Source organism: Crinia signifera, chromosome 4 (assembly GCF_055691185.1).
Source record: "Crinia signifera chromosome 4, ASM5569118v1, whole genome shotgun sequence".
Lineage (NCBI taxonomy): Eukaryota > Metazoa > Chordata > Amphibia > Anura > Myobatrachidae > Crinia > Crinia signifera.
The window spans coordinates 341,315,953-341,341,354 of NC_139220.1; the positions used below are offsets into that span (position 1 = coordinate 341,315,953).

Here is a 25,402-nt window from a genome sequence, read left to right on the forward strand (position 1 = left end):
TACCAGACAGACAGACAGCAGAACCATCACTGTGTACATAGTCCCAGTCAGATGTGATGCTCTGCAGAACGGTCACAGCGGTACCACCACAATACCAGACAGACAGCAGAACCATCACTGTGTACATAGTCCCAGTCAGATGTGATGCTCTGCAGAACGGTAACAGCGGTACCACCACAATACCAGACAGACAGCAGAACCATCACTGTGTACATAGTCCCAGTCAGATGTGATGCTCTGCAGAACGGTAACAGCGGTACCACCACAATACCAGACAGACAGCAGAACCATTACTGTGTACATAGTCCCAGTCAGATGTGATGCTCTGCCGAACGGTAACAGCGGTACCACCACAATACCAGACAGACAGCAGAACCATCACTGTGTACATAGTCCCAGTCAGATGTGATGCTCTGCAGAACGGTAACAGCGGTACCACCACAATACCAGACAGACAGCAGAACCATCACTGTGTACATAGTCCCAGTCAGATGTGATGCTCTGCAGAACGGTAACAGCGGTACCACCACAATACCAGACAGACAGCAGAATCATCACTGTGTACATAGTCCCAGTCAGATGTGATGCTCTGCAGGACGGTAACAGCGGTACCACCACAATACCAGACAGACAGCAGAACCATCACTGTGTACATAGTCCCAGTCAGATGTGATGCTCTGCAGAACGGTAACAGCGGTACCACCACAATACCAGACAGACAGCAGAACCATCACTGTGTACATAGTCCCAGTCAGATGTGATGCTCTGCAGAACGGTAACAGCGGTACCACCACAATACCAGACAGACAGCAGAACCATCACTGTGTACATAGTCCCAGTCAGATGTGATGCTCTGCAGAACGGTCACAGCGGTACCACCACAATACCAGACAGACAGCAGAACCATCACTGTGTACATAGTCCCAGTCAGATGTGATGCTCTGCAGAACGGTAACAGCGGTACCACCACGATACCAGACAGACAGCAGAACCATCACTGTGTACATAGTCCCAGTCAGATGTGATGCTCTGCAGAACGGTAACAGCGGTACCACCACGATACCAGACAGACAGACAGCAGAACCATCACTGTGTACATAGTCCCAGTCAGATGTGATGCTCTGCAGAACGGTCACAGCGGTACCATCACAATACCAGACAGACAGCAGAACCATCACTGTGTACATAGTCCCAGTCAGATGTGATGCTCTGCAGAACGGTAACAGCGGTATCACCACAATACCAGACAGACAGCAGAACCATCACTGTGTACATAGTCCCAGTCAGATGTGATGCTCTGCAGAACGGTAACAGCGGTACCACCACAATACCAGACAGACAGACAGCAGAACCATCACTGTGTACATAGTCCCAGTCAGATGTGATGCTCTGCAGAACGGTAACAGCGGTACAACCACAATACCAGACAGAAAGACAGCAGAACCATCACTGTGTACATAGTCCCAGTCAGATGTGATGCTCTGCAGAACGGTAACAGCGGTACCACCACAATACCAGACAGACAGCAGAACCATCATTGTGTACATAGTCCCAGTCAGATGTGATGCTCTGCAGGACGGTAACAGCGGTACCACCACAATACCAGACAGACAGCAGAACCATCACTGTGTACATAGTACCAGTCAGATGTGATGCTCTGCAGAACGGTCACAGCGGTACCACCACAATACCAGACAGACAGACAGCAGAACCATCGCTGTGTTCATAGTCCCAGTCAGATGTGATGCTCTGCAGAACGGTAACAGCGGTACCACCACAATACCAGACAGACAGCAGAACCATCACTGTGTACATAGTCCCAGTCAGATGTGATGCTCTGCAGAACGGTCACAGCGGTACCACCACAATACCAGACAGACAGCAGAACCATCACTGTGTACATAGTCCCAGTCAGATGTGATGCTCTGCAGAACGGTAACAGCGGTACCACCACAATACCAGACAGACAGCAGAACCATCACTGTGTACATAGTCCTAGTCAGATGTGATGCTCTGCAGAACGGTAACAGCAGTACCACCACAATACCAGACAGACAGACAGCAGAACCATCACTGTGTACATAGTCCCAGTCAGATGTGATGCTCTGCAGAACGGTCACAGCGGTACCACCACAATACCAGACAGACAGCAGAACCATCACTGTGTACATAGTCCCAGTCAGATGTGATGCTCTGCAGAACGGTAACAGCGGTACCACCACAATACCAGACAGACAGCAGAACCATCACTGTGTACATAGTCCCAGTCAGATGTGATGCTCTGCAGAACGGTAACAGCGGTATCACCACAATACCAGACAGACAGCAGAACCATTACTGTGTACATAGTCCCAGTCAGATGTGATGCTCTGCCGAACGGTAACAGCGGTACCACCACAATACCAGACAGACAGCAGAACCATCACTGTGTACATAGTCCCAGTCAGATGTGATGCTCTGCAGAACGGTAACAGCGGTACCACCACAATACCAGACAGACAGCAGAACCATCACTGTGTACATAGTCCCAGTCAGATGTGATGCTCTGCAGAACGGTAACAGCGGTACCACCACAATACCAGACAGACAGCAGAACCATCACTGTGTACATAGTCCCAGTCAGATGTGATGCTCTGCAGGACGGTAACAGCCGTACCACCACAATACCAGACAGACAGCAGAACCATCACTGTGTACATAGTCCCAGTCAGATGTGATGCTCTGCAGAACGGTAACAGCGGTACCACCACAATACCAGACAGACAGCAGAACCATCACTGTGTACATAGTCCCAGTCAGATGTGATGCTCTGCAGAACGGTAACAGCGGTACCACCACAATACCAGACAGACAGCAGAACCATCACTGTGTACATAGTCCCAGTCAGATGTGATGCTCTGCAGAACGGTAACAGCGGTACCACCACAATACCAGACAGACAGCAGAACCATCACTGTGTACATAGTCCCAGTCAGATGTGATGCTCTGCAGGACGGCCACAGCGGTACCACCACAATACCAGACAGACAGCAGAACCATCACTGTGTACATAGTCCCAGTCAGATGTGATGCTCTGCAGAACGGTCACAGCGGTACCACCACAATACCAGACAGACAGACAGCAGAACCATCACTGTGTACATAGTCCCAGTCAGATGTGATGCTCTGCAGAACGGTAACAGCGGTACCATCACAATACCAGACAGACAGCAGAACCATCACTGTGTACATAGTCCCAGTCAGATGTGATGCTCTGCAGAACGGTGTTTTCTAGAACCGCGCCCAGATTTTCTACGTACGGCACCTTAGGGAAATCGCATCGCATTGCGTGGGCCATTATAGCGGTAATGTAATTTTTTCAATGGTACTTCCCCCCCACTATATCGCACCGTATTGCATCGCATCTCTCGCAAAATCGTATGCATTCGTATGTGGTTTTACAGGGTGCGTGATGCCATGACATTGGCTATACAATGCTATGATGGTATGTCCTAAAAATAGGTTTTACGCACCCCCCCACTATCCACGATACCCTGAAGCGTGGCGAGCAAAGTAGAATGTGTCCCCCGACTTTTTCATACCCCCACCATACAGCGTAGAGCCGATTTTATATAGTGTGGCGAGCGCAGCGAGCCCGAAGCGTGGCGAGCGGACGCGGATTACTTTACATGTATTCCGCGTCCCCTCGCTTCGGGCTCGGTGGCTCGCCAAACTATATAAAATCAACTCCACGCCGACGTGGATAGTTGGGGTATGAAAAAGTCGGTAGACTCGTTCCGCCACCGCGATAGTGGGGGGGGGGGGGTGGTGGTAAAACCTATTTTTAGGACCTATACGATCATATTATTGTATACCTAATGTAATGCAGGGTTGCCGACCCTCCCGGAATTTGCGGGAGTCTCCCGAAAATCGGGTCCTTCCTCCCGGCCCCCGGAAGGGTGGGCAACCCTCCCGGAATCAGGGGGACCCCCACTGAGCCCCCCGATCGCGGCATTTATATGCCGCAATCCGCGGGTCTCAGGGGAGGGGGCGGAGCTAAAACGGCACAATCGTGACGTTTTAGCCCCGCCCCCTCCATGGATAGCAGTTATTTCTGCTATTTGCTGTCATGGGGGCGGGGCTCAATGACGTCACAGTTAAGCCCCGCCCCCAAAAACTCGTAATGCCGGATTCCTCTCCGGGCTTCTCCCGGAGAGGATTTTTTTAAAGTCGGCAACACTGATGTAATGGCAGCGCATTCCCTGAGATTTGGGGGAGGTGCGATGCGATGCTGTGGGGCACACAGAGCAGTGAATAAATTACATGAAAAAAACCGCATCGCATGGCACTAAAATGGCCCCTGCGATGCGATTCACTACGCAGAATAGCCCACTAAGGAAATAGCTGAGTGGGCACCGTTCTAGGAAACAAGTGACACCAGGCGCAGGCCGGATAACGCAATGCCATCGTACAGACGTGAAACCAAGCAGCTGCAGTCAGCATACGTACAGGGGGTGGTATTCTTACCATCGGGTCAGGGCAGTCTTAACAGCAGTGTGGGCCCCTGGGCAAAGCAATGCACTGGGGCCCTTACCCATTCTCCCCTCCTAGGGGTGGGGGGTGGTATCAGTAGCAGCTTTGATGTCCCACGGGTGGCAGGGGGTGCTCTATCTTCCACTCAGCATGTAGGACCTGGAGCAGTAACTTCTGCTAATTACTCCTATACTGCACAGGTGGTGGGAGGGTGAACACTAACGTGTGGAAGGGGGCACTGAGCTGTATGAAGGGTCCCTTGTAAATGACTGCCAGGGAGGTAGGGGGTGTTTTATACACAGGGGACGGTTGGATAATGGAGTGGGCTTAATATTCGTTATTTTCCAGTGGAAGGGCAGCTTGTCTGACTGCAGATATCGCCATTATCTGGAAATAGATTTCTTAGCCTTCAATAGTATAAAAACCTAGTCCCAACTTTCAGGAGGTGCTGGGAACTTGGGGATCAGAGATCAGGAGCCAGAGCAATCCATTGACAAAAATATAAAACTGGAGCTGGAGCAGGGACCGGCTGCTGGGAGGCTGATATCTCTGGTTCTGGGCATGACAGAGACAAGCCGCTAGTGTCGTCAGAAAGGGGAGAGTCCCAGCTTTTGGAATATACTCTCAGAAAAACTCTAAGTCAGAGAGAACCTGAGAAATATGACTGGGAATTGCAATTAACAGGTCGGATGTGGACTGCTAACTGATAACGTTGGATATCTTCAGTTCCGCAGGGCCGGTTTTCAAAATTCTGGTATCCCTGGAATAAAGGGATCTTCAGCTATTAGCATAGGGCCCTTATACACCTGGGGCCCCTGGGCAAATCCCCATTAAGCCCATACGAAAAGACGGCCCTGCATCAGGTGATGTTTAGATGGCATTATAAGGGAATGGATGCCTCCACTGAATTACCCAGAATCCCCTGAGAACCTTGCTACAGTGGGCTATGAGGTTCACAATTAAACTACATCACCACTGCGCTGACCACTAGATGGGACCGATCACATATATCCCTGTCAGACGCACAAATGCAAAGCAATACTACATAGTACCATAAACGGCATTAATATGCAATAAAGCAGTGTGTGGATTTCCTTCATGGGCTCTGAATTCCTTTATGGATTATAACATACCAGCTGTGTGCGTGTGCTTGTATGTGTGTGTGTGCTTGTATATGTGCGTGTGCTTGTGTACGTGCGTGTGCTTGTGTGTGTGCTTGTGTGTGTGTGTGTGTGCTTGTGTACGTGCGTGCGTGCGCTTGTGTACGTGCGTGTGCTTGTGTACGTGCGTGTGCTTGTGTGTGTACGTGTGCATGCTTGTGTGTGTGCTTGTGTACGTGCGTGCGCTTGTGTGTGTGTGTGTGCTTGTGTGTGTGCTTGTGTACGTGCGTGTGCTTGTATGTGTGCTTGTGTACGTGCATGCATGCGTGTGCTTGTGTGTGTGCTTGTGTATGTGTGTGTGCTTGTGTACGTGCGTGTGCTTGTGTGTGTGCGTGTGCTTGTGTACGTGCGTGCGTGCGCTTGTGTGTGTGTGCTTGTGTACGTGCTTGTGTGTGTGTGTGTGTGCGTGGGCTTGTGTACGTGCGTGTGCTTGCGTGTGTGCTTGTGTACGTGCGTGCGCTTGTGTGTGTGTGCTTGTGTACGTGCGTGTGCTTGTGTACGTGCGTGCGTGCGCTTGTGTGTGTGTGCTTGTGTACGTGCGTGGGCTTGTGTGTGTGCGTGCGTGCTTGTGTGTGTGTGTGCTTGTGTGTGTGCGTGTGTTTGGGGACACACCATAAATCCTCTGTGAGTTGCAGCGTTCTCAGGTCCGCACATCCTGGAATGTTACTGATTTCCAGATGTTCTAAATGCTGGGACGAAGGTCGGTTCTGGCTGAGTCGTATTGTGGGGAAACGGAGAATCTTCTCAGTAGTTTCTCTGCATCAGCCGAATCCGAGTGTACAAATGAGTCAACCATTGATACAATTCAGACATATATGGCCATCGGTCCTATGATGGTCACCCTTTTTACTATCATATATCGTATGGTGCTGAAGCCTGCATGGGTCACTCACACCAGCCGGATCCGTGCGATGCTCCTCTGTGTTGACACTTGCGCCCCTTCCTGAGAATGAGGGAATCCCTCCCGGGAAATCAGTCACAGGGGTTCTTTCAGCCTATCAGGGCCTGGGTCCAAGGGAAATCCGCACCTGACCAGCTGTGCGTGGCTCCTTGATGATTAACATGTGCTAACGCATATAACCATAGAGGCCTATGTTAAAGTTTTACCATAGGTCTCTAGGGTGGGCAGAAGTCATTCAGGGGTCAACCACAAATTTTCCGGATGTATGGATGGTGTATGAAAGTTTTACTTTGTTATGTTTGTGTGTGAGAGGCATGGCACGGATCTGTATATTCTGACTGACCTGGCACGGATCACTCACTGGTCTGGCACGGATCTGGATGTTCTGACTGATCTGGCATGGATCACTCACTGATCTGGCATGGATCTGGATAGTCTGACGGATCCGGCATGGATCACTTACTGATCTGGCACGGATCTGGATGTTCTGACTGATCTGGCATGGATCACTCACTGATCTGGCACGGATCTGGATGTTCTGACTGATCTGGCATGGATCACTCACTGATCTGGCATGGATCTGGATGTTCTGACTGATCTGGCATGGATCACTCACTGATCTGGCACGGATCTGGATGTTCTGACTGATCTGGCATGGATCACTCACTGATCTGGCATGGATCTGGATAGTCTGACGGATCCGGCATGGATCACTTACTGATCTGGCACGGATCTGGATGTTCTGACTGATCTGGCATGGATCACTCACTGATCTGGCACGGATCTGGATGTTCTGACTGATCTGGCATGGATCACTCACTGATCTGGCATGGATCTGGATAGTCTGACGGATCCGGCATGGATCACTCACTGATCTGGCATGGATCACTCACTGATCTGGCACGGATCTGGATATTCTGACTGATCTGGCATGGATCACTCACTGATCTGGCATGGATCACTCACTGATCTGGCACGGATCTGGATATTCTGACTGATCTGGCACGGATCTGGATATTCTGACTGATCTGGCATGGATCACTCACTGATCTGGCATGGATCACTCACTGATCTGGCATGGATCACTCACTGATCTGGCACGGATCTGGATATTCTGACTGATCTGGCATGGATCACTCACTGATCTGGCACGGATCTGGATATTCTGACTGATCTGGCACGGATCTGTATATTCTGACTGATCTGGCATGGATCCCTCACTGATCTGGCACGGATCTGGATATTCTGACTGATCTGGCATGGATCACTCACTGATCTGGCATGGATCACTCAATGAACTGGCATGGATCACTCACTGATCTGGCACGGATCTGGATATTCTGACTGATCAGGCACGGATCACTCACTGATCTGGCACGGATCTGGATATACTGACTGATCAGGCACGGATCACTCACTGATCTGGCACGGATCACTCACTGATCTGGCACGGATCTGGATATTCTGACTGCTCTGTGCGATGCTTCATGCTCATCCGTATTTGGCTGCTGGAGAAACACGAATCACTTCACCATCGGAATATATGAATCCTGATAATACGGCGGATTAGTAAATTAGCCGTTTTCTCAGATTGTATTTTCAGCCCGATCCCGGTCATTCCCGTTCTTACAAGGGATCACCGTAATCAGGGATGTTAGTACATTTCCCCCTGTATATAGCCTTAATGCATTTACATTGTGGGCCTTATTCTGGTTGGTGCGGTCTGTTCCGAATTCTTTCGGATGGCGGTTTTTAGCTACCTGCGCATGTGTAAGCAATACCGTCTACAAATGTCCACCGAATTCCTCGGGAAATATGGGCGTAATATGGGCGTCATGTGGGCGTCATGTGGGCGTGTATAAGGACGCGGTTTGAAAGTGGGCGAAACTGGGCGTAAATCTGGGCGTAGACGTGGGAGTGTACAAACATTGGTAGGTGTGCATTCGGACCGGACACCGAGTGCAAGCGAACCAACACGGCAGAAATCTCCAGTGTCCATAGAAACATAGAATGTGACGGCAGATAAGAACCATTTGGCCCATCTAGTCTGCCCCTTTTTTTACCCTTCAGGTAATCTCAACCCTTTTTAATCCTTATTTCTTTGTAAGCAGCTTTCACTTCTCGGAGGGCAATGGTTCATGCGCTAGGCATTCGGATCGCCCAATTAGTACGCCCGCACCTTAAACACTTGCAGCTGAACACAATACAATCCACTCCTCTGGTCATTACTCATTAATTACACTCTTTTCACAGGTTCAATTGGAAGCATTGCTGCCTAAATGGCCGATTACAAAATACTAGAATATATGCTGCAAACACAACTGTATTGTTGGTATCTGACCCACATTTACACTGCACTCAATGGACATAATTCTGTTACCCAAATCTATATGCACACCTGCCTATTACATTAATGTGAAACAGCACATGTGTGGGAAAAATATATATTTAATAAATAATAATGTGAAATTATAACATTTCTGCACCATGTTAGTTTGCACATGGGAACATAAGGGGAAATAATATAAAATGTGTATCAAATTTTACACATAGCCACAGCAGAAACACTAGGAACACAAGTGTGCTTAATTGTCAATTAGGAAGTAATTGATTAGATTTAAAAATAATATATATGTTACGAGGTAGCCTAATTGGATAAATGTGTCATGTTGCTGAAGCATGATTTCCGAATAGTTACTGATAGTTTGCGCAAATACACCAACTCGGTGCGTACGGCCAGCTTCCCGTCCGTTCGGACGCAGTATGGACCGTGCCAACTCTGTGATATCTGACCGCACAAGGACGTGTGAATGCAGTCTGAAGACACTCCCTCTTCTTAGAAAGTCCCCACGAACGGATGCGGACAACCTGTGGGCGTGTGTTCCTGGAATGTCCGACGTGCATTTCGTTCGGGCATTTCCAGAGTCAACCAGAATAAGGCCCCATGTGCCATAGTTGGTGCTCGGTTGTCTGACATGGTACTATACAGACATCACCCCTGTGTCATACTATACAGACATCACCCCTGTGTCATACTATACAGACATCACCCCTGTGTCATACTATACAGACATCATCCCTGTGTCATACTATACAGACATCACCCCTGTGTCATACTATACAGACATCACCCCTGTGTCATACTATACAGACATCACCCCTGTGTCATACTATACAGACATCACCCCTGTGTCATACTATACAGACATCACCCCTGTGTCATACTATACAGACATCACCCCTGTGTCATACTATACAGACATCATCCCTGTGTCATACTATACAGACATCACCCCTGTGTCATACTATACAGACATCACCCCTGTGTCATACTATACAGACATCACCCCTGTGTCATACTATACAGACATCATCCCCTGTGTCATACTATACAGAGACGCCTGTGTTCTACTATATAGACGCCTTTCCCAGGGGCGGGATGGGCTTGGGGGCAGGGTGCCATAATATGCAGGGGGAGCAGCCTGTGGTGTTCTGGTATTATGCCGGGGGAGCAGCCTGTGGTATCCTGTTAATACGCTGGGGGAGCAGCCTGTGGTGTCCTCCTGTTATTATGAATGGGGAGCAGCCTGTGGTAGCAGCCAGGGGGGAGGGGGGGGGGCAGCCTGTGGTATCCTGTTAATACGCTGGGGGAGCAGCCTGTGGTGTCCTCCTGATGTTTTGCAGGGGGAGCAGCTTGTAGTGACCTCCTGCTATTATGAATGGGGAGCAGCCTGTGGTAGCAGCCAGGGGGGAGGGGGGGGGCAGCCTGTGGTATCCTGGAATTATGCAGGGGGAGCAGCCTGTGGTGTCCTGGTATTATGCCGGGGGAGCAGCCTGTGGTTCCTGTTATTATTATTATACAGGGAGAGCAGGGGTTGTGTTCCTGAAACAACCCCACTATCCACACCAGCCCGAAGCGTGGCGAGCACAGCGAGGGGACGTGGTACGCGTCCTTCCGACCTTTTCATACCCCCACTATCCACGTCGGCGTGGAGTTGATTCTATATAGCGTGGCGAGCGTACGTGGATATAACTTCACATGTATTCCCGTACACTCGCCACACTATATGAAATCAACTTCATGCCGACGTGGATAGTGGGGGTATGAAAACGTTGGTAGGACGCGTACCGCATCCCCTTGTGGGGTTCGCTGTGCTCGCCACGCTTCGGACTGGCATGGATAGTGGAATAAACAAGGTCGACCGCTTTTACCTCGACAAGTGTCATTGTTAATAGGTTTAATAGTGTTTTGCACACTGCACCCCTATGTACCCTATTTAGATGCACCCTTTGTTCGCGTCTAAATTAAGATGCTACAGCTTCTACATTTTGATGACCCCTTTGTTAGCGCAGTTTGCCGGGGTGTCTACTTTAGACGCCCCCTTTATTTAGCAGTGTGCCGGTCTGTCTATTTCTCTGTGGAACTACAAGTGCCAGAATAACCTGTCAGTGCTGGGCCGCTGCGGATTTAGCGTAGGACGCTGATAACTTAGATTACAGAAGTAAGGCAGCTGGCGAGCTGCCAGGATTCAAACAGGCGCTACACTGATAACGTAGTTTAGAGAAGTAGGGCAGTCTGGCAAGCTGCCAAGATTCAAACACAGAGTGGCGCGCGCTGCCGCCGTGAAACTAAACAAGTACTGGGATTTCAATGACATCTTCTTCACTTTTCATAATATTTCAACTTTTGCCTTCGCCGATATGGACTCAAGTTTACGCTTTATACCTGTACCACCACTGATGCATCCGTGTCACCTGCAGTGTCCACGGAAGTTATTCCCACGGACACTTGTGCATACTGCGTGTTACGCCCATGCACAGAAAATGTTCCGGACCATCGGCGGTATACCTGTATCTGAGCATAGCTGGATGGCGAGTGATAAAAGAAAAGAACATGACCTATTACTTTTCCTTTGCAGGCTGAGATTAGTGAAGATGCGGGAGGCGGATATTGCTCTTGGCCAAGCAGGTGGGTGCACTATGTGTGTGTATAATAAGTGCGTGGGTGCACTATGTGTGTATAATAAGTGCGTGGGTGCGCTATGTGTGTGTGTATATAATAAGTGCGTGGGTGCGCTATGTGTGTGTGTATAATAAGTGCGTGGGTGCACTATGTGTGTATAATAAGTGCGTGGGTGCACTATGTGTGTATAATAAGTGCGTGAATTCGCTATGTGTGTGTATAATAAGTGCGTGGGTGCACTATGTGTGTATAATAAGTGCGTGGCTGCGCTATGTGTGTGTGTATAATAAGTGCGTGGGAGCGCTGTGTGTGTGTATAATAAGTGCGTGGGTGCTCTGTGTGTGTATAATAAGTGCGTGGGAGCGCTGTGTGTGTATATAATAAGTGCGTGGGTGCGCTATGTGTGTGTGTATAATAAGTGCGTGGGTGCGCTATGTGTGTATAATAAGTGCGTGAATTCGCTATGTGTGTGTATAATAAGTGCGTGGGTGCGCTATGTGTGTGTATAATAAGTGCGTGGGTGCACTATGTGTGTATAATAAGTGCGTGGCTGCGCTATGTGTGTGTGTATAATAAGTGCGTGGGTGCGCTATGTGTGTGTATATAATAAGTGCGTGGGTGCGCTATGTGTGTGTGTATAATAAGTGCGTGGGTGCGCTATGTGTGTGTATAATAAGTGCGTGGGTGCGCTATGTGTGTGTATAATAAGTGCGTGGGTGCACTATGTGTGTATAATAAGTGCGTGGGTGCGCTATGTGTGTGTGTATATAATAAGTGCGTGGGTGCGCTATGTGTGTGTGTATAATAAGTGCGTGGGTGCACTATGTGTGTATAATAAGTGCGTGGGTGCACTATGTGTGTATAATAAGTGCGTGAATTCGCTATGTGTGTGTATAATAAGTGCGTGGGTGCACTATGTGTGTATAATAAGTGCGTGGCTGCGCTATGTGTGTGTGTATAATAAGTGCGTGGGAGCGCTGTGTGTGTGTATAATAAGTGCGTGGGTGCTCTGTGTGTGTATAATAAGTGCGTGGGAGCGCTGTGTGTGTATATAATAAGTGCGTGGGTGCGCTATGTGTGTGTGTATAATAAGTGCGTGGGTGCGCTATGTGTGTATAATAAGTGCGTGAATTCGCTATGTGTGTGTATAATAAGTGCGTGGGTGCGCTATGTGTGTGTATAATAAGTGCGTGGGTGCACTATGTGTGTATAATAAGTGCGTGGCTGCGCTATGTGTGTGTGTATAATAAGTGCGTGGGTGCGCTATGTGTGTGTATATAATAAGTGCGTGGGTGCGCTATGTGTGTGTGTATAATAAGTGCGTGGGTGCGCTATGTGTGTGTATAATAAGTGCGTGGGTGCGCTATGTGTGTGTATAATAAGTGCATGGGTGCGCTATTTGTGTGTGTATAATAAGTGCGTGGGTGCGCTATGTGTGTGTATAATAAGTGCGTGGGTGCGCTATGTGTGTGTATAATAAGTGCGTGGGTGCGCTATGTGTGTGTATAATAAGTGTGTGGTGCGCTATGTGTGTGTATAATAAGTGCGTGGGTGTGCTAAGTGTGTGTGTATAATAAGTGCGTGGGTGTGCTATGTGTGTGTGTATAATAAGTGCATGGGTGCGCTATGTGTGTGTGTATAATAAGTGCGTGGGTGTGCTATGTGTGTGTATAATAAGTGCGTGGGTGCGCTATGTGTGTGTATAATAAGTGCATGGGTGCGCTATGTGTGTGTGTGTATAATAAGTGCGTGGGTGTGCTATGTGTGTGTATAATAAGTTCGTGGGTGTGCTATGTGTGTGTATAATAAGTGCGTGGGTGCGCTATGTGTGTGTGTATAATAAGTGCGTGGGTGCGCTATGTGTGTGTGTATAATAAGTGCGTGGGTGCGCTATGTGTGTGTGTATAAGTGCGTGGGTGCGCTATGTGTGTGTATAAGTGCGTGGGTGCGCTATGTGTGTGTGTGTATAATAAGTGCGTGGGTGCGCTATGTGTGTGTATAATAAGTGCGTGGGTGCGCTATGTGTGTGTGTATAATAAGTGCGTGGGTGCGCTATGTGTGTGTATAAGTGCGTGGGTGCGCTATGTGTGTGTGTATAATAAGTGCGTGGGTGCGCTATGTGTGTGTATAATAAGTGCGTGGGTGCGCTATGTGTGTGTATAATAAGTGCGTGGGTGCGCTATTTGTGTGTGTATAATAAGTACGTGGGTGCGCTATGTGTGTGTATAATAAGTGGGTGGGTGCGCTATGTGTGTGTATAATAAGTGTGTGGTGCGCTATGTGTGTGTATAATAAGTGCGTGGGTGTGCTAAGTGTGTGTGTAATATAAGTGCGTGGGTGTGCTATGTGTGTGTATAATAAGTGCATGGGTGCGCTATGTGTGTGTGTATAATAAGTGCGTGGGTGTGCTATGTGTGTGTATAATAAGTGTGTGGGTGCGCTATGTGTGTGTATAATAAGTGCATGGGTGCGCTATGTGTGTGTGTGTATAATAAGTGCGTGGGTGTGCTATGTGTGTGTATAATAAGTTCGTGGGTGTGCTATGTGTGTGTATAATAAGTGCGTGGGTGCGCTATGTGTGTGTGTATAATAAGTGCGTGGTGCGCTATGTGTGTGTATAATAAGTGTGTGGGTGCGCTATGTGTGTGTGTATAATAAGTGCCTGGGTGCGCTATGTGTGTGTGTAATAAGTGCGTGGGTGCGCTATGTGTGTGTGTATAATAAGTGCCTGGGTGCGCTATGTGTGTGTAAAAATAAATGCGTGAGTGCGCTATGTGTGTGTGTGTATAATAAGTGCGTGGGTGCGCTGTGTGTGTGTATAAGAAGTGCGTGGGTGCGCTATGTGTGTGTGTGTAAAATAAGTGCGTGGGTGCGCTATGTGTGTGTATAATAAGTGCGTGGGTGCGCTGTGTGTGTGTATAATAAGTGCGTGGGTGCGCTATGTGTGTATAAAAAGTGCGTGGGTGTGCTATGTGTGTGTGTGTATAATAAGTGCGTGGGTGCGCTATGTGTGTGTGTATAATCAGTGCGTGGGTGCGCTATGTATGTATTAGTATGTATGTATTAGTGCGTGGGTGCTATGTGTGTGTGTGTATAATAAGTGTGTGGGTGCGCTATGTGTGTGTATAATAAGTGCATGGGTGCGCTATGTGTGTGTGTATAATAAGTGCGTGGGTGCGCATATAATAAGTGCGTGGGTGCACTATGTGTGTGTGTATAATAAGTGCGTGGGTGCGCTATGTGTGTGTGTATAAAAAGTGCGTGGGTGCGCTATGTGTGTGTGTATAAAAAGTGCGTGGGTGCGCTATGTGTGTATAATAAGTGTGTGAGTGTGCTATGTGTGTGTATAATAAGTGCCTGGGTGCGCTATGTGTGTGTGTAATAAGTGCGTGGGTGCGCTATGTGTGTGTGTATAATAAGTGCCTGGGTGCGCTATGTGTGTGTGTGTGTATAATAAGTGCCTGGGTGCGCTGTGTGTGTGTATAAGAAGTTCGTGGGTGCGCTATGTGTGTGTGTAAAATAAGTGCGTGGGTGCGCTATGTGTGTGTATAATAAGTGCGTGGGTGCGCTATGTGTGTGTGTGTATAATAAGTGCGTGGGTGCGCTATGTGTGTATAATAAGTGTGTGGGTGTGCTATGTGTGTGTGTGTGTATAAAAAGTGCATGGGTGTATAATAAGTGCGTGGGTGCGCTATGTGTGTGTGTGTATAATATGTGCGTGGGTGCGCTATGTGTGTGTGTATAATCAGTGCGTGGGTGCGCTATGTGTGTGTGTGTATAATAAGTGCGTGGGTGCGCTTTGTGTGTGTATAATAAGTGCGTGAGTGCGCTATGTGTGTGTATAATAAGTGCGTGGGTGCGCTATGTGTGTGTGTATAATCAGTGCGTGGGTGCGCTATGTGTGTGTATATAATAAGTGCGTGGGTGCGCTATGTGTATAATAAGTGTGTGGGTGCGCTATGTGTGTGTGTGTATAATAAGTGCATGGGTGCGCTATGTGTGTGTGTATAATCAGTGCGTGGGTGCGCTATGTGTGTGTATAATCAGTGCGTGGGTGCGCTATGTATGTGTGTATAATCAGTGCGTGGGTGCTATGTGTGTGTGTGTATAATGAGTGTGTGGGTGCGCTATGTGTGTGTATAATAAGTGCGTGGGTGCGCTATGTGTGTGTGTATAATAAGTGCGTGGGTGCGCATATAATAAGTGCGTGGGTGCACTATGTGTGTGTGTATAATAAGTGCGTGGGTGCGCTATGTGTGTGTGTATAATAAGTGCGTGGGTGCGCTATGTGTGTGTGTAATAAGTGCGTGGGTGCGCTATGTGTGTGTATAATAAGTGCGTGGGTGCGCTATGTGTGTGTGTGTGTATAATAAGTGCGTGGGTGTGCTATGTGTATGTGTATAATAAGTGCGTGGGTGCGCTATGTGTGTGTGTATAATAAGTGCATGGGTGCGCTTTGTGTGTGTATAATAAGTGCGTGAGTGCGCTATGTGTGTGTATAATAAGTGCGTGGGTGCGCTATGTGTGTGTGTATAATAAGTGCGTGGGTGCGCTATGTGTGTGTATAATAAGTGCGTGGGTGCGCTATGTCGGTATAATAAGGTAAGGGAAGTGATGGAAAGGAAGAAGCAGGTGGGAGTGGTATGTCAGTATAATAAGTGCGTGGGTGCGCTATGTGTGTGTGTATAATAAGTGCGTGGGTGCGCTATGTGTGTGTGTATAATAAGTGCGTGGGTGCGCTATGTGTGTGTGTATAATAAGTGCGTGGGTGCGCTATGTGTGTGTGTATAATAAGTGCATGGGTGCGCTATGTGTGTGTGTATAATAAGTGCGTGGGTGCGCTATGTGTGTGTATAATAAGTGTGTGGGTGCGCTATGTGTGTGTGTATAAGTGCGTGGGTGCGCTATGTGTGTGTATAAGTGCGTGGGTGTATAATAAGTGCGTGGGTGCGCTATGTGTGTGTGTATAATAAGTGCGTGGGTGCGCTATGTGTGTGTATAATAAGTGCGTGGGTGCGCTATGTGTGTGTATAATAAGTGCGTGGGTGCGCTATGTGTGTGTGTAATAAGTGCGTGGGTGCGCTATGTTTGTGTATAATAAGTGCGTGGGTGCGCTATGTGTGTGTGTGTATAAGAAGTGCGTGGGTGCGCTATGTGTGTGTGTGTATAATAAGTGCGTGGGTGCGCTATGTGTATAAGTGCGTGGGTGCGCTATGTGTGTGTATAATAAGTGCGTGGTGCGCTATGTGTGTGTATAAGAAGTGCGTGGGTGCGCTATGTGTGTGTGTGTATAAGAAGTGCGTGGGTGCGCTATGTGTGTGTGTGTGTGTATAATAAGTGCGTGGGTGCGCTATGTGTGTGTATAATAAGTGCGTGAGTGCGCTATGTGTGTGTATAATAAGTGCGTGAGTGCGCTATGTGTGTGTATAATAAGTGCGTGGGTGCGCTATGTGTGTGTGTATAATAAGTGCGTGGGTGCGCTATGTCGGTATAATAAGGTAAGGGAAGTGATGGAAAGGAAGCAGGTGGGAGTGGTATGTCAGTATAATAAGTGCGTGGATGCGCTATGTCGATATAATAGGGTAAGGGAAGTGAAGGAAAGGAAGAAGCAGGTGGGAGTGGTATGTCAGTATAATAAGTGCGTGGGTGCGCTATGTCGATATAATAAGCGGGTGAGGGCACTATGTTGGTATATAAGGTAAGGGAAGTGATGGAAAGGAAGAAGCAGGTGGGAGTGGTATGTCAGTATAATAAGTGCGTGGGTGCGCTATGTGTGTGTGTATAATAAGTGCGTGGGTGCGCTATGTGTGTGTATAATAAGTGCGTGGGTGTGCTATGTGTGTGTATAATAAGTGCGTGGGTGCGCTGTGTGTGTATAATAAGTGCGTGGGTGCGCTATGTCGGTATAATAAGGTAAGGGAAGTGATGGAAAGGAAGAAGCAGGTGGGAGTGGTATGTCAGTATAATAAGTGCGTGGGTGCGCTATGTCGATATAATAAGCGGGTGAGGTCACTATGTTGGTGTATAAGGTAAGGGAAGTGATGGAAAGGAAGAAGCGGGTGGGAGTGGTATGTCGATATAATAAGCGGGTGAGGGCACTATGTTGGTATATAAGGTAAGGGAAGTGATGGAAAGGAAGAAGCGGGTGTGGGATTAGCGCTGCTGGAGATAAAGTAATGTTCTGTATTCAGGTCAAGTTGACCCCCTCCACCCCCGGGGGAGGGGAGGCAGCGGTTGACTTCAGCTGCATACACATTACTCCTTGGAAGATACATTAATGCAGTGGTAGTAACTACTAGAGCTACTGTACAGTACCAACAGCTCAAAATATTCAGCATCAGCTACGTGAACGTGAAGGTAAATATTTGCCTACAGTATAGGATCATTACACTACACAGCCCATTTGCTCGCAGCGATGTTGTGGGGCGTCTCATTACGCACAAGCGTCTCATACTGTATTGTAAGCGCACTCCGTTCGGCGAATGGCGGGGTTCCATTGGCACATTACAGTATATCACTACGACGCTAGCTTGATGGAGCATTAGCCACCCATTGGTGGCAGATTGTATAGCATGGTGTGCGCCCATGCCCCTTGGCAAGATGAAAATTGTAACAATAGAACCTCCGCCACGGCGAGCTGGCGGAAATGATGAGGCCAGCTCCATCTGTATCTTGGTATAATAAGTGGGTGAGGGCACTATGTCGGTATAATAAGGTAAGGGAAGTTCTGGAAAGGAAGAAGCGGGTGGGTGTGCTAGGTCGGTATAATAAGCGGGTGACGGCACTATGTTGGTATAATAAGCGGATGAGGGCACTATGTTGGTGTAAGAAGGTAAGGGACGTAAAGGAAAGGAAGTAGCGGATGAGGGTGCTATGTTGGTATATAAGGGAAGTCATGAAAAGGAAGAAGGGGGTAGGTGTGTGGTTAGCTTTAAAATTGCATGATAGCACTATGTCGGTATAATAAGCGGGTGAGGGCACTATGTTGGTATAAGAAGGTAGGTGAAGTGCTGGAAAGGAAGAAACAAGTGGGTGTGCTATGTCAATATAATAAGCAGGTGAGGGAGCTATGTTGGTATATAAGGTAAGTCATGGAGAGGAAGAAGCGATGTGGGAGCTATGTTGGTATATAAGGTAAGGAAAGTAATGGAAAGGAGAAAGTGGGTGAGGGGGCTATGTTGGTGTAAATGTGAAATCCTGAAAAGGAAGAAGTGGGTGGGTCTGCTATGTAGGTATAATAAGCGTGTTGGCATATAAGGTAAGGAATTAATGGAAAGGAAGAAGAGGACGCTATGTTGAAATAGAAGGGAAGTCATGAAAAGGAAGAAGCGGGTAGGTGTGCTATGTTAATATAAAAATTGGATGAGGGCGCTATATCGGTATAATAAGCGGGGAAGGGTGCTATATTGGTATAAGAAGGTAGGAGAAGTACTGGGAAGGAAGAAGCGGGTAGGTGTGCTATGTTGGTATAATAAGCAGGTGAGGGCGCTATGTTGGTATAATAAATGGGCGGGGGACGCTATGTTGGTATAATAAGTGGGTGAGGGCGCTATGGTGGTATATAAGGTAAGTAAAATAATGGAAAGGAAGATGTGGGTGAGTGCTAGGTTGGTATATAAAGGAAGTCATGAAAAGGAAGAAGCGGGTGGGTGAGCTATGTCTGTATAATAAGCGGGTGAGGGTGCTATGTCTGTTTAATAAGCAGGTGAGGGCGCTATGTTGAGAAAATAAGCAGGTGAGGGCGCTATGTTGGTATACAAAGTCAATGGAAAGGAGCAAGCGGGCAGTAAAACTGTAATGTAATAGAACATGCAAAAAGGAAATCAAAGCTGCTAAAATGGAAAGCAAATGGTTCCAGAAAGCCAGACAGACACTAATTTTTATGTATATTAATGGTAAAAAATTCAAAGATGATATAGGACCCGTAATAAATGAAATAGGGGAAAGGATTAATGAAGTATCTCTTCTTTCCATAGTTATTTGCTAGAGGAGCTAATGGGATAATGTCCTGCTACTACATACAGAGACTATGCAATAGTAACGTAGATAAATCGCCAGGACCAGATGGGTTTTAATGGAGCTGACCAGGCCATTATACTTCAGTTTCATCTGGCGTAAGGTGCCCATACACGTCCCAATGCGGGTGTGCGTTTTGAGCTTAAATAGCACGCATCGCATTGCATGCCTTGTGCATGCCTTGTGCATGCGATGCGATGAAAAGCAAGTACAAAAAGTATGCGCAGCACATACTTTTTGTAGTGTGCGATGCACAGATCGCACCACCCGCATCGGGACATGTATGGGCACCTTTAGTATATAAGGGACGGCGAATAGCAGAAGTAGTACCTATATTATAAAAGGGAAATAAAACACAGCCGGGAAATCCTAATGTCAATAGTGGGGAAGACACTAGGGGAGAGCAATAAGATTATTAGGGGGAACCAGCATGATTTAGTGAGAAACAAACTAGGTGGCCGATTCAGACCAGTTCATACAGGTCCAAATTCGGCCCCACCCCTGATGGTGTGAGTCTGCGAATGTGCAACCCCCGCAGTGAGCGCTATCGGTGCGCTCACTGCCTGAGTGAAAGGCAGGGGGCATATTGACGGGCTAGCCCAGCCCAGTGTTTCATGGGTGTGCCCACAAAAACTGTGGGTGCGCCCTAATAAACACTGGGCGGCCCGTCAGAACGCAGGCTTGTCCCTGCCTACTTGGGGTGGATGGCTGACATCATATGACATCAGCGCCCTCCCCAAATTTGGCAGACAGCGGCCAATTCAAAAGTAAATCTAGGCTTATACCGAACAGAGGAGAGAGAGATAAGGAACCATCACATGATCTTTCCTCTGTGCGCCCTCGTGCGGGTGGCATTTACTGACTCGCCGTGCAGCGAATATATGCAGCTCTGAATCTGGCCCTTAAGGGTAGTGAGTGGGAACGCAAGTAGATATGGCCGTCGTACAGTATGTCACAAATAGGGGAGCAGGAGGAGGAAACAGACACTACACTATGCAGGGTAAGAGGAGGACTTGGGGGTGCACACTGACAATATACTCAGTGCACTGCCCAATGTCAAGGAGACCATTAAGGTATTAGCATGCAGAAAAAGGGGCATAGAGGTGAAGGGTGACACTGGAATATTCCAATATGTAAAGCTTTGGTGCAGCCTTACCTAGAATATAGTGTACAGATCTGGAAAAGGGTCATGGAAAGGGTTCAGAGAAGGCCAAAATTGATGAAATATATGAAGTCATTGGGATATGAGGAAAGGCTAGCCAGGTTAGGTGTGGTTACATTGGGCTATGAGGAAAGGCTAGCCAGGTTAGGGATGGTTACATTGGGCTATGAGGAAAGGCTAGCCAGGTTAGGGATGGTTACATTGGGCTATGAGGAAAGGCTAGCCAGGTTAGGTGTGGTTACATTGGGCTATGAGGAATGGCTAGCCAGGTTAGGGATGGTTACATTGGGCTATGAGGAAAGGCTAGCCAGGTTAGGGATGGTTACTTTGGGCTATGAGGAAAGGCTAGCCAGGTTAGGGATGGTTACTTTGGGCTATGAGGAAAGGCTAGCCAGGTTAGGGATTGGTACATTGGGCTATAAGGAAAGGCTAGCCAGGTTAGGCATGGTTACATTGGGCTATGAGGAAAGGCTAGCCAGGTTAGGCATGGTTACATTGGGATATGAGGAATGGCTAGCCAGGTTAGGGATGGTTACATTGGGATATGAGGAAAGGCTAGCCAGGTTAGGGATGGTTACATTGGGCTATGAGGAAAGGCTAGCCAGGTTAGGTATGGTTACATTGGGGTATGAGGAAAGGCTAGCCAGGTTAGGGGTGGTTACATTGGGCTATTAGGAAAGGCTAGCCAGGTTAGGGATGGTTACATTGGGCTATGAGGAAAGGCTAGCCAGGTTAGGTATGGTTACATTGGGGTATGAGGAAAGGCTAGCCAGGTTAGGGATGGTTACATTGGGCTATGAGGATAGGCTAGCCAGGTTAGGGATGGTTACATTGGGCTATGAGGAAAGGCTAGCCAGGTTAGGTATGGTTACATTGGGGTATGAGGAAAGGCTAGCCAGGTTAGGGATGGTTACATTGGGATATGAGGAAAGGCTAGCCAGGTTAGGGGTGGTTAAATTGGGATATGAGGAATGGCTAGCCAGGTTAGGGGTGGTTAAATTGGGCTATGAGAAAAGGCGAGCCAGGTTAGGTGTGGTTACATTGGGATATGAGGAATGGCTAGCCAGGTTAGGGGTGGTTAAATTGGGCTATGAGGAAAGGCTAGCCAGGTTAGGGATGGTCACATTGGGCTATGAGGAAAGGCTAGCCAGGTTAGGGGTGGTTACATTGGGCTATTAGGAAAGGCTAGCCAGGTTAGGGATGGTTACATTGGGCTATGAGGAAAGGCTAGCCAGGTTAGGTATGGTTACATTGGGGTATGAGGAAAGGCTAGCCAGGTTAGGTATGGTTACATTGGGATATGAGGAAAGGCTAGCCAGGTTAGGGATGGTTACATTGGGATATGAGGAAAGGCTAGCCAGGTTAGGGGTGGTTAAATTGGGATATGAGGAATGGCTAGCCAGGTTAGGGATGGTTAAATTGGGCTATGAGAAAAGGCGAGCCAGGTTAGGTGTGGTTACATTGGGATATGAGGAATGGCTAGCCAGGTTAGGGGTGGTTAAATTGGGCTATGAGGAAAGGCTAGCCAGGTTAGGGATGGTTACATTGGGCTATGGAGGAAAGGCTAGCCAGGTTAGGGATGGTTACATTGGGCTATGAGGAAAGGCTAGCCAGGTTAGGGATGGTTACTTTGGGCTATGAGGAAAGGCTAGCCAGGTTAGGGATGGTTACATTGGGATATGAGGAAAGGCTAGCCAGGTTAGGTACGGTTAAATTGGGCTATGAGGAAAGGCTAGCCAGGTTAGGGGTGGTTAAATTGGGCTATGAGGAAAGGCTAGTCAGGTTTGGGGTGGTTACATTGGGCTATGAGGAAAGGCTAGCCAGGTTAGGGATGGTTACATTGGGCTATGAGGAAAGGCTAGCCAGGTTAGGGATGGTTACATTGGGATATGAGGAAAGGCTAGCCAGGTTAGGTACGGTTAAATTGGGCTATGAGGAAAGGCTAGCCAGGTTAGGGGTGGTTAAATTGGGCTATGAGGAAAGGCTAGTCAGGTTAGGTATGGTTATATTAGGCTATGAGGAAAGGCTAGCCAGGTTAGGTGTGGTTACAGTGGGCTATGAGGAAAGGCTAGCCTGGTTAGGGATGGTTACATTGGGCTATGAGGAAAGGCTAGCCAGGTTAGGGATGGTTACAGTGGGCTATGAGGAAAGGCTAGCCAGGTTAGGGATGGTTACAGTGGGCTATGAGGAAAGGCTAGCCAGGTTATGGATGGTTACATTGGGCTATGAGGAAAGGCTAGCCAGGTTAGGGGTGGTTACATTGGGCTATGAGGAAAGGCTAGCCAGGTTAGGTATGGTTACATTGGGCTATGAGGAAAGGCTAGCCAGGTTAGGTGTGGTTACATTGGGCTATGAGGAAAGGCTAGCCAGGTTAGGGGTGGTTACATTGGGATATGAGGAAAGGCTGGCCAGGTTAGGGGCGGTTACATTGGGATATGAGGAAAGGCTAGCCAGGTTAGGGATGGTTACATTGGGCTACGAAGAAAGGCTAGCCAGGTTAGGAATGGTTACATTGGGCTACGAAGAAAGGCTAGCCAGGTTAGGGATGGTTACATTGGGCTATGAGGAATGGCTAGCCAGGTTAGGTGTGGTTACATTGGGGTATGAGGAAAGGCTAGCCAGGTTAGGGGTGGTTACATTGGGCTATGAGGAAAGGCTAGCCAGGTTAGGGATGGTTACATTGGGACATGAGGAAAGGCTAGCCAGGTTAGGGATGGTTACATTGGGCTATGAGGGAAGGCTAGCCAGGTTAGGGATGGGTACATTGGGCTATAAGGAAAGGATAGCCAGGTTAGGCATGGTTACATTGGGATATGAGGATAGGCTAGCCAGGTTAGGGGTGGTTACATTGGGCTAAGAGGAAAGGCTAGCCAGGTTAGGTATGGTTACATTGGGCTATGGGGAAAGGTTAGCCAGGTTAGCTGTGGTTACATTGGGCTATGAGGAAAGGCTAGCCAGGTTAGGTATGGTTACGTTGGACTATGAGGAAAGGCTAGCCAGGTTAGGTATGGTTACATTGGGCTATGGGGAAAGGTTAGCCAGGTTAGGTATGGTTACATTGGGCTATGGGGAAAGGTTAGCCAGGTTAGGGATGGTTACATTGGGCTAAGAGGAAAGGCTAGCCAGGTTAGGTATGGTTACGTTGGACTATGAGGAAAGGCTAGCCAGGTTAGGGGTGGTTACATTGGGCTATGAGGAAAGGCTAGCCAGGTTAGGGGTGGTTACATTGGGCTATGAGGAAAGGATAGCCAGGTTAGGGATGGTTACATTGGGACATGAGGAAAGGCTAGCCAGGTTAGGGATGGTAACATTGGGCTATGAGGAAAGGCTAGCCAGGTTAGGGATGGGTACATTGGGCTATAAGGAAAGGATAGCCAGGTTAGGCATGGTTACATTGGGATATGAGGATAGGCTAGCCAGGTTAGGTATGGTTACGTTGGACTATGAGGAAAGGCTAGTCAGGTTAGGTATGGTTACATTGGGGTATGAGGAAAGGCTAGCCAGGTTAAGTGTGGTTACATTGGGCTATGGGGAAAGGCTAGCCAGGCTAGGTATGGTTACACTAGGCCAGTGGCTCCCAACCCTGGTCCTCAAGTACCCCCAACAGTACAGGTTTTCCAGGTCACCCAGCAGGTGCACTCATTATTCAAACACATTTTAAAAGATCCACAGGTGGAGCTAATTATGTCACTTGTGATTCTTTGTGGAGACCTGGAACATGTGCACTGTTGGGGGAACTTGAGGACCAGGGTTGGGAACCACTGCACTAGGCTATGTGGAAAGGTTTGCCAGGTAAGGATTGGTTATGTATGTGCATATGTATGTTTGTGTACATGTATTTGTGCATATGCGTGTACGTGTCTGTGTACATGTGTGTCTGTGCATAGGTATGTATACATGTATGTGTTTCTGTGCATGTGTGTCTTTTCATATGTATGCATATATGTGTGTCTGTGTACATATATGTAAGTATGTGTACATATGTGTGTCTGTGCGTATGTCTGTGTACATGTATATCTGTGTATATGTATGTCTGTACATGTATGTATGTGTACATGTATGTATGTCTTTGCATATGTATGTGTGTCTATGTACATATGAATATATGTGTGCATATGTATGTCTGTGTACATGTATGTGTGTTTGTGCGTATGTATGTATGTGTCTGTGTACATGTATGTATGTGCATATGTATGTATCGCTGTGTATGTATGGCTGTATATATGTATGTGTCTGTGCATATGTATGTGCATATGTATGTATGTCTGTGTACATGTATGTATGGCTGTGTATATGTATGTATGTATGTCTGTCTGTGTACATGTATGTATAGCTGTGTGTATGTATGTATGGCTGTGTATATGTATGTATGGCTGTGTAACTGTATGTATGTCTGTGTACATACATGTATGTATGTGCATATGCATGTATGTCTGTGTACATGTAGGTATGGCTGTGTATATGTATGTATGTATGTCTGTGTACGTGTATGTATGGCTGTGTGTATGTATGTATGGCTTTGTTACTGTATGTATGTCTGTGTACATACATGTATGTATGTGCATATGTATGTATGTCTGTGTACATGTATGTATGGCTGTGTATATGTATGTATGTATGTCTGTCTGTGTACATGTATGTATAGCTGTGTTTATGTATGTATGTATGGCTGGCTGTGTAACTGTATG

General features: G+C 47.7%; 1 protein-coding gene across 1 annotated transcript in view; it reads left to right on the forward strand.

The window, feature by feature from the left end:
* Nucleotides 1–25,402, forward strand: part of ACAP1 (ArfGAP with coiled-coil, ankyrin repeat and PH domains 1) — a 273,447-nt gene that overhangs the window by 246,625 nt on the left and 1,420 nt on the right. The window contains exon 21 of the mRNA XM_083185916.1: nt 11,493–11,542. Within this exon, the coding sequence (XP_083042042.1) occupies nt 11,493–11,542 (50 nt within the window). The remainder of the gene's footprint in view (nt 1–11,492; nt 11,543–25,402) is intronic.